The sequence below is a fragment of the Brassica napus genome, chromosome C3 (assembly GCF_020379485.1).
Source record: "Brassica napus cultivar Da-Ae chromosome C3, Da-Ae, whole genome shotgun sequence".
In the NCBI taxonomy this organism is placed as follows: Eukaryota; Viridiplantae; Streptophyta; class Magnoliopsida; order Brassicales; family Brassicaceae; genus Brassica; species Brassica napus.
This window is the reverse complement of record NC_063446.1, coordinates 59839094-59858296: the sequence shown is the minus strand read 5'-3', so window position 1 is coordinate 59858296 and position 19203 is coordinate 59839094. Positions and strand designations below refer to the sequence as shown.

The window sequence follows — 19203 nt, the reverse complement described above, 5'->3', positions numbered from 1 at the left end:
TCGGACGACGTATATTTCAGTCGTCCACATCGTACCGAACCTTTAATTTTACCAATGTATGTTTTAACCTAACCGGATCATTTTACTCGGACGACTTACATTTCAGTCGTCTGGTGAAGAAATTAAAACAGACGACTTACATGTAAGTCGTCCAAATATTCCCGCCTAAATTTTTTTAAAAAATTATTTTCCTGCTTAAATAATTTAAACCAGACGACTTACTTGTAAGTCGTCTGGAAAGTCTTCTATTTTAGTTTCCCGCTAAAAATATTTAATTTCCCGCTAAAAATATTAAACTCTTCTGGACGACTTACATGTAAGTCGTCTGTTTTAATTTCTTCACCAGACGACTGAAATGTAAGTCGTCCAGGAAGTCGTCTGAGTCAAAAATATTTAACCTAATTGGATTTTTTGTCTCCCTATATAAAGAAAAATTTACACATTCTCTCTCCTCCTCTCAAATGGCTGCAACAAAAATGTAATGTTCATCATTCTAAAACTCTCCAACCTCTCTCTAATCTCTTTGACTTGAAAACACCAAACTTTATATGAATTTTTCAGTTTTGTCTCATGTATTTCTTACTAATCTATCTCTTTTGCAGGTTTTTAATCAAATGGTACTCATCTTCCACTAATTTAAAGGTAAATCTATTAATTTTAGATATGTATTTTTGTGTGTTCTATAAATGTAGATTTATCTAATCTTCCACTCATTTTCTCTATTTTTAAGTCATTTGAACGTTTTTGGATATGCAGGTTTTTCAGATCTGGATTTGATATGCAGGTTTTTCAGATCTGGAAGACTTCTTGGACGACTTACCTGTTAGTCGTCTGGAAGTCGTCTGGACTTCTTGGAAGTCTTCTGACAAAGTCGTCTGGACTTCCAGGAAGTCGTTTGGACTTCCAGGAAGTCGTCTGGACTTCCAGGAAGTCGTCTGGACTTCCAGGAAGTCGTCTGGACTTCCAGGAAGTCGTCTGGACTTCCAGGAAGTCGTCTGGACTTCCAGGAAGTCGTCTGGACTTCCAGGAAGTCGTCTGGACTTCCAGGAAGTCGTCTGGACTTCCAGGAAGTCGTCTGGACTTCCAGGAAGTCGTCTGGACAGGTCGGAAGTCGTCTGGACTTCCAGGAAGTCGTTTGGACTTCATGGAAGTCTTCTGACGAAGTCTCTCTTTCATAATAGATCTGAGCGTTTTGGTAAGTTCTTATGTCTGATTTTTCTTCATTTGGTAACTTCTTGTTGTATAAAGTTCTTACTTTTTTCCCAAACTAAAACTCTCCAAACCCACTCTAATCTCTTTGACTTGAAAACACCAAACTTTATATGAATTTTCCAGTTTTGTCTCATGTCTTTCTTACTAATCTATCTTTTTTGCAGGTTTTTAATTAGATGGTACTCATCTTCCACTAATTTAAAGGTAGATCTATTATTTTTAGATATGTATTTTTGTGTGTTCTGTAAAGGTAGATTTATCTAATCTTTCACTCATTTTTTCTGTTTTTAAGCCATTTGAACGTTTTTGGATATGCAGGTTTTTCAGATCTGGATTTAATATGCAGGTTTTTCAGATCTGGAAGACTTCTGGGACGACTTACCTGTTAGTCGTCTGGAAGTCGTCTGGAAGTCGTCTGGACTTCTTGGAAGTCTTCTGACAAAGTCGTCTGACTTCCTGTAAAGTCGTCTGGACTTCCTGTAAAGTCGTCTGGACTTCCTGTAAAGTCGTCTGGACTTCCTGTAAAGTCGTCTGGAAGTCGTCTGAACTTCCTAAAAGTCTTCTGACAAAGTCGTCTGAACTTCCTGGAAGTCGTCTGGACTTCTTAGAAGTCGTCTGGACTTCTTAAAAGTCGTGTGGTCTTGTCTACTCAAGTGGAATCCAAGCTTGTCTTTGTAGAGGAATGATCTATAATAGTTTTGTTTGTGGTCTGTTTTGTGAATTGCATGTCTACTCTTTTAGTTGTGATTTTTTTGTAAAATCAGTAATAATGTTTTCCAAGATGTATTAAATGTGCTAACAATGTGTTTACACATTTACAAATCAATGAAATAATAGACTTCAATAGCCTTTTTCTTATCTTGGGATCTCTCATATGCAATAATAAACTCCAATGGCCTTTTTCTCATCTTAATAAACAAGAATGTTGGTAGCTTTATATTGATACAACATTTTAAGAAGCATTTTAACCCTTCTTCCAACTCATAACAATAGTCATCATTATTGTCTATAACAATAATACTTAAGAGATGGAAACAAACAATAGTAACTAGTCAAAGCATATCATATTTTATTATAAGTTTGCGTTGAAAAACTTAGTCAAATTTAGTAAAACTAAGGGAGAGAACATATTTTGTAAATATGAGTTTTACATATCTTGAAGTTACTTATCACTCTTAAAAATACAAGTTATTCAAAAACTAACGTAGAAGACTTAAAAACTAGCGGAGAAGACGCGGACGACTTCAATCTAAGTTGTCCAGACGACTAAACTATACGTCGTCTGGTCAACGCAGAGGTTATTTTTGCAATTGACTTTGAAATCTGTTATTTCGGACGACTGAAAAATAAGTCGTCTACTATTGTTTGGCTAAAAAAAACTCCAAAAAAGCTAGACGACTTACATTTCAGTCGTCATAGGTTAGTTTTGCATTTGACTGGATTATTTCAGAAGTTTGACTTTTCTGGACGACTTACATTTCAGTCGTCTAGTGAAAATTAAAATAATAATATTTTTTTAAAAGTAGACGACTTACAGTTAAGTCGTCATAGGTTAGTTTTGCAATTGAAAAAAAAAACTTCAAGATTTAATTATATACAGACGACTTATAATTCAGTCGTCCACGAGACGACTGAAATGTAAGTCGTCCAGGATTTACGAGGTTTGACCAGAATCTCGGAAAAAAAATCCTGGACGACTTACAAGTAAGTCGTCTCGTGGACGACTGAATTATAAGTCGTCTGTGTATAATTAAATTTTGAAGTTTTTTTTTTCAATTGCAAAACTAACCTATGACGACTTAACTGTAAGTCGTCTACTTTTAAAAATTTTTTATTATTTTAATTTTCGCCAGACGACTGAAATGTAAGTCGTCTGGAGAAGTCAAACTTCTGAAATTATCCAGTCAAATGCAAAACTAACCTATGACGACTGAAATGTAAGTCGTCTAGGTTCTTTGGAATTTTTTTTGAAACCAAACAAAAACAGACGACTTAACTTTCAGTCGTCTCAGGTTACAGATTTCAAAGTCAATTGCAAAAATAACCTCTGCGTTGACCAGACGACTTCCAGGTAAGTTGTCTACAGCCAGACGACTTCCCAAGTAAGTCGTCTGACGAACAGATCTGGAAAAAAACTCGATGTCATACCTTAAATTGGTGAGATAAGTTCCTTAGCATACATAAGGCTTCTCCAAGCACACAGAATCACAAACGAAAGTAACCCACCCAGAATCGTTAGCTTCTATGACTCTATGAACCATAAAAAATTTAGAATCAAAATCTTGGGTTTTTTTAGCTCATTGTGGAGAGAAAGTGAGAGATATGTTGTGTTTAGTTCACAAGAATGAAAAAAGAAGAAGGGTAAATCGATTTTGGGAGCATTAAGAGCTTCAAATTGGTTGTTCATGGTGGTTGTGGTATTGATGACAATGGCAATCTTGTAATTACTTGAAGATGATGAGGGTGAGAGAGTAAAAATGTCATTTTCGAAAAAAAAAGAAAAAAAAAATTGATGGCATTTTCGTAAATTATATGAAATTGTGGAGTGAATAGGGCAAAACCAATTTTCAAAAAAAAAAAGAGGTTAATTTTGTGTTTGACTTTAAGTTATAGGTCAATTCTGCAAAAATTGATTGAACAAATATTTTCATAAATGATTTGTATTGGATTTGTGTATTCAAAAACTCGATCCAATACTTAAAAAAAAAATGAATTCATCATCTTTAGCTTACGTATATTGAGCTAATTTTCAGGGAGCGCCACTATACCAACTTTTGGATTAATGGAGCTAATTGAATTAACAATTTGTTGGATTAATATAAAAATACATGTTTTCTCATACGATGAGCAAGAGTTAATCACCCTAAATGACGTGTTATTTTCGCCATGGTAGTTGTTTTATTTCATATTTCTGTGTATACATTACGCGTACTGCGTAGGGTGAAATGCATGCAGAAATTAAAAAAAACGTGCACATCCGTCAAATCTCACCTGTCAAATTTCACGAATTGCGGCATAATTCTATTTTTAAATATAAAACCTTATGGTGACTTTGATTTATGGTTATTTGAAAGCATTCATGATTTTAATTCGATTTAGCAAAAAAAAGGGGTTTACATTCAAATTCATAACGGCGAAACATTATCATTCGCGTCGGACACTAGCTGAGTTAATACTTCAGTAAAGAGAAGAATTACTATCAAATATTAATTCACTAAGACAAATTAATTACAGAGAAGTTCATTTTATTAGGAGAGAGTTACACATAAAGACACATTCTGTCTTTTGTTTACCTATAAAGACACATTCAGTATTTGACACACTTTTTGTGTACGGATGCCACTGTTGTGGACGAAAAAGTCCTTTGTTGGAGAAACAAGCAAGGATGTTTGGTTTAGAATGAAAGAAGAAAAAAACTAAATATATAGTCACTTATTTGTTTGAGAAAGTAGGTTTATCGGTTAGTGAGTCTATTTTAAGCCTTTGGATGAGATGCTAATAAACCATATCTAATGGATGAGAAAACGACAGTACAAAAACTTAAATTGTTGATAGTGACTCATCAAGATTTGAGTTAAAAAAAAAAAGTAATACTAACTTTCTTTTTTTCTTCTTCAACGAACTTAAAGCTCTTTAGGAAAGTGTGTGAATCTTTCAAATGTTTTTTTGAGTTTGTTTTGGTTTTCTAGATTTTGATTCTAACAGTGCAGGGAAAGCGTAGAGAAATCAAAGGTGGTCAATGGATGTGTGGATATGGGTTATGTGGATTGGGGTTTATGATTTGGGAAAGTGTAGATAAGAAAGCATAGATAGGGGAGTGCGTACATGTTGTATAATTCAGGATAAAAATTGAAAAATTGTAACATTATATGGAGACACAGAGAGATGTGGACAATGATGGTGTGGTCAGTGACGACATAGACATGGAAATTGCGTATCCACGACTAAGTATCCACCAAATCCTCAAAATATAACCCAACCACAGTTCATGTATCCAACAATACGTATCCACACATTTGTGTCCTTACCCAACATTGCATCCACAACCAAAACCCCCCCCACATGTGCTTGTGTGTCCACAGATACGTAGCCACGCCCTAATAATCTCAGAAACAACAAACAATGGATATCAGATGGAGGAGACAGCGAGACTCGTGTTTGGTCTTGGATGTTAGATAGAAGAGCCAGAAAGATTGGGTTTTGGTGTTAGGAAGATCCAGCAAGAAGATGACTGTGTAGGAAGAACACGCCGACCTCTAATGAACACAACGGTCTCGGAAAAGCAAACTGTCTCTGAAAGTGATGGAGAAGACGATGGTGCTCTAGTTCAAATGTAATTGTCAAAGATGATAGATGAATCTGAAAGTTGTGTTTGGAATTAGGTTAAGAGAAAGGGGATCTGAGAATTTTAAGTTATGGATGCAAAATAAAAAAAATGTTTCTATAATTCAAGGGCAAATTAGACAAAATGACTTGGGAAAGTGTCTTCCAAACTCAAAGTGTCTTAATAGGTAATTGAAAACTCAAAATGTGTCTTTGAAGGTAAATTTCTCTTTTATTAGTAATACAAGTATACAACACAGTAAAAAAAGTATACAACATAATCAGTAACAATAAGTAACAAAATTAGAAATATATATGTTCCCTTCCTCTGGATCTCGAGTTTAACACAATTCAAGAACAAATGATAGTATGACAAGCGAGACACTGTCGTATATCACGTCTCAAGCTTACGAGAGAACCAGAGAGAGCAATCATTTAACCATTACAAAATCTAATTGTTTTTTTTTTCTCTTTGATTTTTCAGATTTGACTAATAATTAGCCTTCAAGGTAACCTTTGTCTTGCAAGTAAGAGATGATGTTTTCAGCCATCTGACGTGGCGAACAAGAGACGTCGTCTCCTGTGTGTTTCAGCACGACCTGTAAATATACATAAAATAATAGTAAATATCTTAGAATCTACGCACAAAGTTCTTCAGCTACATCATTGAATAAACATAACGAACCTCGCAATTCAATGGCGCCTCGTAAGGGTCATCGATTCCAGTAAAACCTGAATAAAGAAACATTTACGTAAAGGAAAGAATATAGATTGTTTTTTTTTCTGACTTCCAAGAGATAACGTGTTTGAAAAGTAATACCTTTGATCTTCCCGGCACGTGCGAGCTTGTACAACCCCTTTGGATCTCTTGACTCGCACACAGAAAGAGGAACGTCCATGTAAACCTAACACAAATTTAAACATTCTTAATTAATTTAAATTAAAAAAAAAAACATAATATAGGATCAGAGTGCAACAAATACAACGTTAACGTACCTCCACGAAGTCGCCTTCGGGTAACAGGGACCGGCACGCGTCTCTGTCTCTCCGGTACGGAGAAATCAAACTTGCTATACAAATGACTCCAACATCAGCAAACAGCTTAGCCACCTCACCTGAAGTTTCAACATCATTGACCATTCATAATTACTTTATTTGCTAAACTAAAACATGATTAGCTTATTTGTAACGTTTGGTACCGATCCTGCGTATGTTTTCGGTACGATCCTCAGCTTTGAAAGTGAGGTCCCGGTTAAGGCCATGACGTACATTGTCGCCGTCGAGTGTGTAAGTAAGTTTGCCTCTTTCAAACAATGCTTTACTTAGCGCACACGCGACAGTGCTTTTCCCTGAACCGCTGAGACCAGTGATCCAGATGACACAACCCTTTTGTTGAAGAAGTTGTTGTCGGTCGCATCTGCAAATGGAACTCTCGTGCCACACGATGTTGTCTGAAAGGGCGGGGACATCGGCGGTGAGGGAAGCTTGTGCAGACAAATTGACGGCGGAGATTGGATGAAAAGAAACAGAACTCGCGACTAAGTTTGTGTTAACCGCCGCATTAGACGACGCCGGCAGCCTTAGGAAACCGTCACTTAGAGGTCGTCTCTGAGAATCACCGCCGAGACCCGGAAGAGAGCAGAAAATTGATGGTCGAGATGCTCTGATAGCTAATCCTTCCATTGAAGCTTTGATCACAGAAGTTGCAGAGCTCAGAATCAATGTACAAAACAAATCTGCTTATATAAGTTAATGTATAAGAAAGAGAGATTATTTGAAAATATATATAGAGAGGAATTAGACTTAAGAGGAAGCAAACTGGTGAGAATCCTCCATAAAAAACACATGATCATATTCCATAATACAAAACCTTCGTTAACAAAAAAAATGATAGTTAACATTTTCATATTTTACTAAAAAACGTCTAATTAGTAAAAACAAATTTCATACTTAATGTTTTTGATTAAAAATAGTGGTTTTGGTATGTGTGAATGTGTCATTGTTGGAGACCTATTTTTTGGGAGATAATTATATTGGGCCTCGCTGTTCATATATTATTTTTAGCCCAATAGTACCCAAGCTCAGTTAGCTGTTACTAAACCGGTGGAAATGAACCGAGCCGAAATTTTCTGTTCAAGTTCGGTTAAGAGTTCCCATCAGCATGATAGAACGAAACAAGCATTCTCGTGATTCTGAGCTAAAATTCTCCGAAGATTCAAGCCTACGACAATCAAACACAATCAATAAAGAAAAAAAAAATTGGCCATCGCTGGAAATGGAAACCGAAGAAAGGCTCTCTTCTTCCGGCAACACAAACTCTCAGCCACAAGAAATCATCCACATTGGCCCTGCTCTCGGTCTCCTCCTCCAACCCCGCCGTCTTCAAATCCTCCTCAATCCAAACAGTACGGCGCGAATCTGACTCCACTGCTGTCTTCAATGATGGATTCTAATCTGATGCGACGCCATCACAAACACAGAATCTTCCACGTCCTCTATCAGAATCTAACCGATCACCGGACCTGCGTATACACTGGAGGCGAAACGAAAACGCGTTTTTGGATCTTTGCGGTGGTGGGAGAAGACGATTTGGTCTTCAAGGAGAACTTCTTCCTCGGGAGTAAGACTCCGGAGAGGGTGTCGAGACTCCGTTTGAGATCCGATGCGGATTTGAGAGATGATCGAATCTCGTATCGTCGATCGACGATGAGATCTCTGCGAGATCCGATTTGATCTTGGCTGAATCGTCGGAAGAGGAGGAGGCGATTCGAGACTCGATTGATCGCTTGGAATCGGCGAATCGGGAGAGGAACGAGGAGGTCGATTCGAACGTGGAAGACGAAGAAGAATGATGTGAATCGGATTTTCTACCGTGGTGGCGAGCAGAGAAGCGTTGGAGCATGTCATGGTGCTTCTTCAGCAACGCCTCGTCTAGGGTTTCGGTAGCGAAGCTCCGATCGTCGTCTTCCATGACGGCGTTTGTGTGATATTGCAATTTGTGTTTGCTGATTATTTTAATATTACAGAATAGACCATTATCAATAGTACAACATTTTGTAACTTTTTAAAATGTTATTTTATTTATTTTTATGGTTGGAGGCTTTAGAGACTATTACATCAAAAGTTTACTTGTTCAAAGATTTTCTTCCTTGGTGTACAGCAACAGCCAGATTTGACTCTAAAAGTTGAGCAAAACCAACCTGTGTAACCTTTATTTTTGCAAGTTTGTTCACAATGGTTATTGCACGGTCCATAACAGTCGGCATCAACAGAGGCTGCATTTGCTTGTTCTACAAAAGATAATAAAAGTTATTTAATTTATAAAATCCAAAAAGACGAAGTATGTATATTTATAACTAATCTCGAAGTTTAACGTAAGCTTCTACATAATAAGAACAAAAAATTTAGAATGCTTGATTAACCTGCAATGACCAACAAAAACATTATTACGATGGTTGCAACAACATCTTTAAATCTGATCTGGTCCATTATTTTTGACGTAGTTGTTTTTTCTTAATCTGTATGTGTAGCGCTTGTAAATATTTTCTTATGTTTTGGTGTTGAAGAAGTTTCTTAAAAGCCAGTAGGTCTTTATGTAGTTAAATGGGTGGTATAAACTTGGAAACTTTGCCTAGAATTTATCATATATATAGTTATTTGTTAAGAAAAGGAAACTAAATTTAGGAGGTGTTATTGAATTTGGTAATTTATTAGAATTTGATGAAATTTAAATTTGAAATTAAATCTAGTGTTATTCAATTGTGGGTTTGCTAAAAGTGAATTAAAATCCACTGTTATTCAATGTCCATCAGATTTTATTAGAACTAGGTCGTTTTCCGCGCTACGTGCGGATAATTGATTTTTAAATTTGACAGATTTGCAATTTTCTTAACATCTAACTTATAGTATAAAAGGGAGGAGATGACATGCACTTATTTTGGTTGTTGAAATGTTGCTTCTAGCTTTATTTTGGTCTTTCTAAACTGTAATAAATCTGTGTTTTATAAGTTTGTTAGAATAACATGTTTGGAAGAGGGCTAAATGTTTCTTTTTGTTAGGTTTTCTTGATAATAATCATTTGAGTTGTATTGGTGTAGATTTAGCTCAAGCTCATGTATTAAAGTTACTCTTATCCTGCTTTAGAAGCTTTTGATGATTTTTATTGTTTGGTCAAAGTAAAATTGTGTCGACAATGATTTACTTTCCTGTAAATAAGACATATTAATCATAATGTATTTCATTTTTAAAAGTTGATTTCTTTTATCTTTATATATTTAACGAATAATGTTTGTCACCACGACAATTTCACATTTTCGATTACTTATGCTTTGTAGTTCCTTGAACATAAATATTTAAATTCACAATATTGACAGAGTTATTTTTATATGTAAAAAAAAATAATAATGAAAAAAGTAATGTGTTTTTAATATGAATAACAACTATATTATATGAATAACACTAAAGAGATTAATTGTTGTTACAATTAATTTTAAAATCATAAGCATGAAGTTTAAGTGCAAAAAAAAGAACCCTCACAAAGAATCAACCACAAAAGAACAATATTAAAGGGAAACTGATGAAACTAAAGGAAGAGGTTTGGTGTTTCTAGAGTGTTCTCGATGATTTGGTCTGGTAAAGAGAGCAGTGGAGTGGAGAGATGATAAGTAGCTTAGGGACTTTGAGCCATGGTTCTGTTAATGGTGAATCTAAATCTCCATCTAGAAAAAAGAAACGTTAGAGAAGGCAGCAGCAAGAAGAAAAAAAGTTTCATCTTTACTTATATTATTATGATTTTTACGTTACATAACTACATCTTTCCATGATTTTGAATCATCTGAAATAAAATCTTCAATTTTCTTATGTAACTTTGTGCTTAATGTCCTATTATAGATCAATATTCAGTGTCAAATATTTAAGCAGGAAATAATATTTTTTGTGCTAATTTTGTATCACCGTTAAAAATCGCATTACACTTAATTTAGTAGTAACCTGCATAAATTTAGATAAGCCAAAGAACTAACGAAAAATAAAAATTTAAAGTCTAACAAAGAGAAGATGATTGAAAGAACCACATAAGAGAGGAAATCAGTTGATGAGCTTTGGTCTCCTCGCTATATGCAATGCATATTTTTAAAACACATGGACACTGTAAACATTTCCAAACTTACAAAATTCATTTTATCCTACCTAGACATAAATTGCTGGTGCATACTTAAGGGAAAGAGAAGTAGCAATGACTTCGTTGCTTATCTTACAGTACCAATTTTCAAAATGTAAGTGACAAATCTCTATGATATAAAGTTACAGATTATGAACTGCAAAGTCGTTTACATTTAAAGAGCTAACGCCTAGACATCAACATTGGATTTTCAAGAGAATTAACATTGCCGCATATCAGTCTCCAGCTGATTTCAAGATGACTGACGGAATCAACACCAACCCTTTCTTGCTCCATACATATTATTTACAAAGAAGAAGCCAAAAGGTTATCCGCCCTACCAAGCAGTAACTTATGCAATTTGGAGTTGATCCTCGTACAGTCCAATGTCCATAGAGCAAAACAAATGTAAAGATACATTTTTTCAGTTCCAAAATATAAAAATACATAATATAAATTAAGCTGACATGAGGCTCAAAGAAATTAGTGTTCAACACAAGATGGTTGTAGATAAGGCTCTGATTATGTCAATGTACATATACAACTAAGCTAACAATGCATATTACCCGGTCAGTAAGAGAGGAGATAAATGAAATAAGATCATGTGAAAACAAATAATCACTAAAAGAAAAAAGAATATACGGATTTACCTGGGAAGAGGCATGTTTCCTTTCTAGGGGTGCCACAGGGACCGTTTTTCCGCTATTTTCTTCAAGATGCGCAACTGTATCCTAAATTGATTAACAACGATGCACAACACTGACAATGTTAGCGATTGGGTGTAACACAATGCTTTCTCATAGATGCAAACACAAGTATTATATTAAGACTTTTGATAGATAAAACTTGAATCCATTAGCAGCTGAGTATGGTACTCAGTTATCTCCCTAGATATTAACTCCATGATAGCCTCTTTAGTAACTTTTCTTCTCTCGATATCAAATTCCGTCTTCGTAATGGGCTGACACGAAGGATCCCTCTCCACTGTTGCCAAACCTTTTAATTATGGATCAAAAAGGGCCTAATGAAGGCTTCAATTAGAAATACACATTGTATAGTCAGAGCTGGAATTTTCGAAAAAAAACTTATATGATAAACTTGCAAAGTAATCAGCACAATTTTACCTGTAGAAGGTGTTCCAGGAAAAGTCTTATATAAGTTGTATGAGTTTTGACTCAAACTTATACAAACAGAATTAAACCAGAGCAACACTGAAAGTAAAAAATAAGACAAAGAACCCTTAGTAGAAGATCAAACACAAAAAAAAAAGAGAAAGATAAGTGTGCCTAAATTACATTGAGATATTTATGTAGAAGTTGAAGAGTCTGTAAACATACAGAGCCGACCGTCAAAGTACCGATTCTAGAAACTTAACTATTCTATACAGATTACTAACCATACAAATATAAACAAAACCATGAGTATGGAAAGTAACCATGATTAGAACATCAAATATACGTTATAGACTCATAGCTAGAAACTTTACTATTCTATACAGAGAATGTGAAATAGATGAAGACAATATACTACTTAGTTTGCAAATGGATCAAGACACGCTGTGTGGTTGCTATTGCCACTTCGTGAAGGACCGGGCGTTGAATGAGTATCTGTCCATTTAGCAGCTTCATGTGGCCAACGACATCTACATCATTGGTTGGGAAGTTGCAGTTAAATGGGGCCTTCAAATGTCTATAACTACGCAGATAAGCAATCAAATTGAATATGATTTTAAAGTTGTAGCAGCTTACAATAGAGGTCACCCGTGAGTCCATAGTTGGCTTCAAAACCTCATGTAAGTTGAACCTAAACCTGTCTGCGTCAATAGGGAGGCACACGTGGTCAAGATCGGAGAGGACATAGCTGTGAGTGAAGCAAATGTCCAAACCGAGATCAGCAACTCAATAGATCTCTTTGCTTTTCATAGCAAAAAAGTTCCTGAACTATAAGTGAATCCTAGTTTGAGGTCAGGGAGGTAGAGTGGAGCACGATTAGATGAAACATTGCATCACAGTGTCCTGCTGGAAAAGAAACCATTGAGTGGTTAATGAGATTTATCTATAATCCATGAAACAAAATTGGGAAAGAAACATTCATACCGGAGACTTGCTGGAGATATAAGCCGATTTCATAGCCATATCTTCATTTGGTTGTATGGAGGTCGCAAATCATCAATGAAAGTTTTGATGTAGGATTTATTAGTTTATATAAGAACAGAAAGAAAAGCTTTGATGGAGTAATATCTCTTATTATTAAGATAGTTTAAAGTACAAAATTGAATGAGTGTGAGTAACAGAAACGTTGGATTGCAGAGGTCGGAAACGATGATCATAAAGTTGAAGAGACAAAGACGACTTGAACAGTGCTTGGAAGGAGGTTTGGGCTCTTTTTAATATTTTGAGCTCACGTGAATTGACCGACCCGTTTAAAACCTGTTTCGAGTAATAAAGAGATGACGTGGCAATTTGGAAGTTCCTGATAGGTTGATTTTCTTAACCAACGTGGCATAGCTAGAATTTGAGGATATTCCCTTTTTAGTATTGTAAGATTTGGTTACGGTGGATTTGGATGTTTTTTTTTTGCGCAACAATTTGGATGTTTTTTTGTAGAGAATAAGAGAAACAAGAGTAAACAAATCTGAGACTTTTTGTCTAGTAAAAGTGAGAAACAAAATTTCTTTAACAAAATAAATGACTACATGGTCGCTTTTATTGATATAACAAATGCAATTACAACATTCAAAGCCAATTTTTCAACATATATAAACACATAACGATTATATATATAAAAGAGAAGAAGAACGAATTTTATCGTATAAAATAAAAGACAATAATGAAACATGAACGGAACAAGACTTGGTGTTTGGGAGATGGTGGAAGGCAGGTTTGTAAGGAGTTTAAAGCATTTAAAAGTTACTTGTATTCTTCATCGGTGGTGTTGATGATTCCTGCTTGTTTCTGGGCTGTACGTAAGTAGGAATAATCCATACGAAGCCGTGTTTCGGGCAAGTCAGATTCTACCTATCTCGAGGTCAATAGTAGTTCTTTTAATTTGCGCAGTTTGGATTCCAATTATTTAATATTAATCTTGTATAAAGATCCGTCAAACATACATATTCACCCATAACACGTTTAGCTTGCACTATACACGTAAAAGGCAAATCCAGACATTTTGAATTGTTTTTTATATTTTATTTTGGGGGTTTTATTAGTAATCATACATAGTACATGATGCATCAAAGTTTAGTTGTTCAACTGAACAGAATGTACAATTTTTTTCTTTTTTGGTGTACAGCAACAGCCTGACTTGCCTCTGAAAGATGGACAAAACCAACCTGTGTAACCTAATCCTTTGCAAGTTTGGTCGCAATGGGGAGTGCACAGTCCATAACAATCGGCATCATCGATAGAGACTGCAGTTGCTTGTTCTGCAAACAAGACAATAATCAAAACATTTATATTAAAAACCCAAAACAAAACTATGTATACTTTTAATTTAACCAATGTCGAAGCTATAAAATTAAGCTTCAACATAATTAAAATAATGTTTAAATGGTTAAGAATATTAAAAATGAGAATGCTTGATTAACCTGCAATATTGACCAACAAAAAAACTACTGCGATGGTTCTAACAACACCTCTAAATCTGATCTGCTCCATTCTTTTGTTTTTTTTTGGAAGTAGATGCTTAATATTTATGTTTTGGCGTTGATAAATTTTGCTAAAACCTTGTAGGTTATATAGGTTTCTAGATCTCTATATAATTTTTTTTGACAACAGGTCTCTACATAATTAAATTGGAGATATAAACTTAGAAGAAGAAATAAATGATTTCTTGGAAATTTGAATAGAAATCTATCATCTAGGCAATTGGTAGGAAAAGGAAACTAAATTTAGGATAAGGAAAACTGACTCATGTATACAGTAGCATACCCAGGGTAAAGGTTGTTTGGGGGCAAAATTTATTAAATTTTACTATTATTTTAAAAAGTATTTTATATTTATTACTAGATCTAAAATATATTAGATTTTATTTATATAAAAAAAGAAAAAAAAACTAAAACACAATCTCTATATGTTTTCAAATTAATTAAGTGTATATCATATATTGAATTTTAATTATATTAAATATTATTCACTTTCCTAGCTTCTAAGTCACTACAAGAAAACATGAGATTAACGACGGCGGTATTCCTCGTGAGTTCGTCTTAAAAGAGGCTTTACGAGGAATTAGCGAGGAAACACGTTTCGTCGTTACTCGTTCGTCGTAACGCATATTTCATCGCCAATTCGTCGTAACTTAGCGAGGAAAATATTTCGTCGTAAAGACCACGTAATAATTCCACGTAAGGAGGTCACTATATTTTCTCGTAAATACCTCGAAAGGTGTTCCACGTAAATTACACGTAAATATCTCGAAAGTATTTCCTCGTAAAATACACGTAAATACCTCGAAAGTATTTCCTCGTAAAGTACTCGTTTAACCTTCCTCGTCATTTCCTCGTAAACTTTCCACGTAAATAAGTCGTAATTTAGTTACGAATTTACTTCGTTTTTTTATTTTACAGAATTTAAAAATATAATTAAAAAATAATTAAAATTATTTAATTTATTAATAAAATTATAATTTAAAATAAAAATCAATACAAAAATATTTTATATATAAATAAGTTTTGAATTTATAATACAACAACCGAAAAAAAAGAACTAAGAAAGAGCCAAAGACTGAGTCTCGGGGACAGTCTCCGGACCCGAAGAACCGGGAGCTGAAGAAGAACCGGGAGCCAAAGAAGCGGATCTAAACGACTACCAGGCTCATCGAACAACTCTCTGTAATGGAGAGTAAGCATTTTTTCGAAGGCCCTGCAAAAAAAAATAATCTTTGAACTTAACATCAAGAGTATTAACAAATTCTATAATTAACAATTACTATAAATCTAGCTAAATTCCCTACATTAACCACCTAATCAAAACTAATTAACATAAAATCCGTAAACCTATCTAAATTCCCTACACTAACCACCTAATCTATCCTAAACTAATCAAATTAGAGAGGAATTAGAGAGAGTTACCATTGCTACGAAATAGAGAGGAAGTGGAGAGGAAGTTGAGACGAAATGAAAGTGTGAGCGCTCGCGAATATATATAAGAGATTAGATATCCTCGTAATTTCCTCGCAAATTTACGAGGAATTACAAAGGCCCGCGTTTTGTTTCCTCGTAAAGCTCACATTAAATTACGAGGAAATAGCAAGGCCCGTGTTTTTATTTTACGAAAAAATAGCAAGGCCCGCGTTTTCCGGTTAAGAGGTCTTTACGACGATTTCTGCTTACGTGGAATTAATGAGTCCCGCGTTCTTTATTTTTTAATTTTGTCGTTATTGCCTTGTTATTTTACGAGGAAATTATGAGGATTATGTTTAAATCTCTAAAATCCGAAACCCCAAACCCCATCTTCCTTATCTTCTACTTCATATATTCCAAACCCCAAACCCATCTTCCCTTTAATGAGGAACTCGCGAGACCCGTTTTTGGTTTCCTCGTAACGTCTTCGTTCATTTACGAGGAATTAGAGAGGCCCGCTTTTTTATTTACGTGGAATGAGACGAAGCTAATTGGTCGTAAAACTTTTCAAAATCACAATACTAAAAGCAGCATATTCTGTATCTAGAGAACGCCACGTCCTCAAAAATATTCGTCCAATCAGAATCAGTTAATTGTCCACGTCAGATGGGCCTCACAATTGTTTTTTAAATTGGCCCAACTGGACACAAAACACACAAAGAAACACGTCGAAGGATGACGCTTCGCTTCACCTCTGCCAGTTCGTCTTCTCCAATTGAAGAGTAAAGAAACCGAGTAGTAATCGAGCCAATTCTACACAATCAATACGTTCTTAATGATTTCATTCCATCTCCCTCTTTTTTCCCTCTTTGGATTTGTCCGATCGATTAGAACTTCGTAATTAGATCTGAAATTCGCGAGCTTTAGGTCAACTGGTTTCGTCTCTGTGCAATTCAAGGAGCTAGCTCAGGCTTATGAGGTTCTCAGCGAAGCGGAGAAGCGTGAGATCTATGATCTGTACGGTGAGGATGCGCTCAAGGAAGGAATTGGTGGTGGAGGCGGTGGTCATGACCCCTTTGATATCTTCTCCTCTTTCTTTGGTGGTGGTGGTGGACACCCTTTCGGAGGTTAGTCTCTCATCTCCCAATCTGAGAAGAGTTTTTGACTTTTGAATAGATGATAAAGGTTTGATTTTTTGGTTTTGATTAGGTGGCAGCAGCCGTGGAAAGAGGCAGAGGCGTGGTGAAGATGTTGTTCACCCTCTGAAGGTTTCCCTTGAGGATCTTTATCTCGAGACAACGAAGAAGCTCTCGCTTTCTAGGAAGGCTTTGTGCTTAAAGTGTAACGGGTGAGTACTTTTTTAAAGGAATACAACAAGAAAGATTTTTTCTCTAATACCTACACCAACGCAAAGCTCTTTGTGATCAAATCGTATAGCGAAGATGATATTCACAAAAGCATCAAATATAATGTGTGGTCCAGTACCTCTAATGGCAACAAGAAGCTTAACGCTGCGTATAACGAAGCAGCTGGAGACAAGTCCTCCTGTCCTGTTTTTCTCATCTTCTCTGTAAGTGAAATATGGCAAAAGTTTGGTTGTTTTGATTTGGTTCCGATTTGGATATAAATGAAATGATTTTTTTTGTAACAGGTAAACACAAGTGGGCAGTTTGTTGGTTTAGCGGAGATGGTATGACCAGTTGATTAGAACCAGATGGCGGAGTGCTGGCAGCAGGACAAGTGGGTTGGTTGCTTCCCTGTTAAGTGTCACATCGTTAAAGATATCCTGAATAGTTCCTTGAGGCATATTACGCTTGAGAATGATGAGAACAAGCCTGTTACTAATAGCCATGATACACAGGAGGTTAGAGAGTCTTCTGGTTTCCTTTCTTAGTTTCTCCCTCTGTCATGTGAAAAAAAATTAAATTTTAGTTTCTGTGGATTTTGAAATGGGCAGGTAAAGATAGAGCAAGGAGTCAAAGTAATCATTTTTTTTAAGGAACATGTGAGCAAGACATGCATACTCAATGATTTTGTCTTCTATGAGAATTGTGAAAATATAATCAAAGACTGGGAAAAAGAAACACCAACTGTATAAAAGACAGGTAAAAACAACAAAACTCATAGTGTGGTGCTCTTATCTAGATAAATATCTGATGGAGATTGTTTATCTTTCAGCAATCTTTTACTGCCAGTGACAAAAAGGCAACACCAAAAGACAAATCTAAGGAAACCAGTGTGATAGCAGAAGTGGCTGAAGAGATATCACAAAACAGTGTTGCAGAAGTTGCGAGCACATGCTGAATCGCATGCTGAGTGCAGCAGCAAGCTGCTTACTTTACTTTGGATGGGTTTTTTTGTCCGTTTTCTCCACCAAATTTGCTCACTCTTTTCTTAGGAGTTTGGTTTTCTTTTGGTAGTTGGTTTTTGAAGTTGTAGAAGATATATGAGTAAAAATGATTTCGAAGGCTATATATATATTTCTTTTTCTTAAAAGTTCAATGCAAAAATATATTTTCTGTATGTTTTTGTAACTTCATTCACAAAATTTCAATCAGAAAATAAAGGGCATTGTAATTGAGAAAAGAAAGAAAACAAATCAACCTTTGTGAGCTATTTGAACAAATAAATGTTGGAAACCAACTCTTGGTCGTCTCTCCGCCACTGGTGTATCCCATGAGCTTCCTTATAGTCTTCAGAAGCAGTCCGGTTTACAATCAGCTTAGCAGATGGGATGACGTGATCTTGCACATCCACTGTAAAATGCTTCAAAACAGTCAAAGAAATATGATATTATACATCAATTCGCTGAAACAAAATAAGTTAAAGGTTCACATATTACTTGACAGACAAGTTATTTATCAAACCACTAGAGCATAAGAGACCAAAAAACTAACAACATAGTTTTCCACTACAAAAAGGGTCACCCACAATTGGCAAAGCCAAGTGAATGACACTTTAAAAAACTTAAAACACAACACTGTTAACGGGACTATGAAATACAGCCGATCAATACCCGAACTTAACCCAATACTTCTAACCGAAACACTACCAATCCCACACATTTTAAAAACAGCAGCAGGTTCATGGCTTTAGACTCCAGTATTAACCTTACCATATCGTAATTAACTTTTTTTTTTGTTATCCTAGAGAGACCATCTATTAAGTTATATTTGGCAGACTAAGTACGATCTTGGTGGATCTATCTTTTGTATCATTTAAAAATAAATGATAGAAGTTTGTATCATTTAATTTTGTGATACAATTTACATTTTTTTTTGTAAGATCGATTTGTTTTTTTCTCCTTTTTTTTTGTTTTCATTTGGTTGTTAATGCGAGCTTTGTAGTTTTTTGGTGGGGGTAGTGTTCTCTATCGAAATCTTATTTACATGTTTGTGGAACTTCCCTGACATCTGACATATTTTGTTTACTATTAAGATTCTAATTGTAA

The 19203-nt window shown here is 35.3% G+C and overlaps 2 protein-coding genes, 2 long non-coding RNA genes and 2 pseudogenes across 5 annotated transcripts; 1 reads left to right on the top strand and 5 right to left on the bottom strand.

Moving 5' to 3' along the window:
* Nucleotides 1–6004: 6004 nt before the first annotated feature.
* Nucleotides 6005–6371, bottom strand: LOC125584432. The gene is made up of 2 exons (XR_007321367.1): nt 6221–6371; nt 6005–6134 (listed from the first exon to the last, which is right to left on the bottom strand). It is a non-coding gene; the product is annotated as an uncharacterized LOC125584432 (long non-coding RNA).
* Nucleotides 6372–6522: 151 nt separating this feature from the next.
* On the bottom strand, nt 6523–7514 carry LOC125583204 (adenylyl-sulfate kinase 2, chloroplastic-like). Its single transcript, XM_048749836.1, has 2 exons — nt 6735–7514; nt 6523–6650 (listed from the first exon to the last, which is right to left on the bottom strand). Exons 1-2 carry the CDS (start codon nt 7216–7218, stop codon nt 6523–6525), a joined length of 612 nt encoding a protein of 203 aa, XP_048605793.1. The 5' UTR covers nt 7219–7514.
* A 186-nt stretch (nt 7515–7700) lies between these two features.
* LOC125584430 lies at nt 7701–8506 on the bottom strand (annotated as a pseudogene).
* Nucleotides 8507–8596: 90 nt separating this feature from the next.
* LOC125584431 (defensin-like protein 75) lies at nt 8597–9163 on the bottom strand. Its single transcript, XM_048752888.1, has 2 exons — nt 8958–9163; nt 8597–8825 (listed from the first exon to the last, which is right to left on the bottom strand). Exons 1-2 carry the CDS (start codon nt 9022–9024, stop codon nt 8653–8655), a joined length of 240 nt encoding a protein of 79 aa, XP_048608845.1. The 5' UTR covers nt 9025–9163; the 3' UTR covers nt 8597–8652.
* A 2875-nt stretch (nt 9164–12038) lies between these two features.
* On the bottom strand, nt 12039–13013 carry LOC125584474. Of its 2 annotated transcripts, none has more exons than XR_007321400.1 (3): nt 12790–13013; nt 12442–12711; nt 12039–12335 (listed from the first exon to the last, which is right to left on the bottom strand). It is a non-coding gene; the product is annotated as an uncharacterized LOC125584474 (long non-coding RNA). The 2 variants fall into 2 exon arrangements; XR_007321399.1 differs by having other exon boundaries at nt 12442–12708; nt 12790–13011.
* Nucleotides 13014–16653: 3640 nt separating this feature from the next.
* LOC111206349 lies at nt 16654–18275 on the top strand (annotated as a pseudogene).
* The last annotated feature ends 928 nt before the right edge of the window (nt 18276–19203 follow it).

Coding starts and splice junctions, on each gene's coding strand:
- LOC125583204 (XM_048749836.1), bottom strand. CDS start 7,218: ATGGAAGGATTAGCTATCAGAGCATCTCGACCATCAATTTTCTGCTCT. Junction 6,651..6,734: donor CGAAAACATACGCAGGATCG/GTACCAAACGTT, acceptor TTGAAACTTCAG/GTGAGGTGGCTAAGCTGTTT.
- LOC125584431 (XM_048752888.1), bottom strand. CDS start 9,024: ATGGACCAGATCAGATTTAAAGATGTTGTTGCAACCATCGTAATAATG. Junction 8,826..8,957: donor GTTTTTGTTGGTCATTGCAG/GTTAATCAAGCA, acceptor TATCTTTTGTAG/AACAAGCAAATGCAGCCTCT.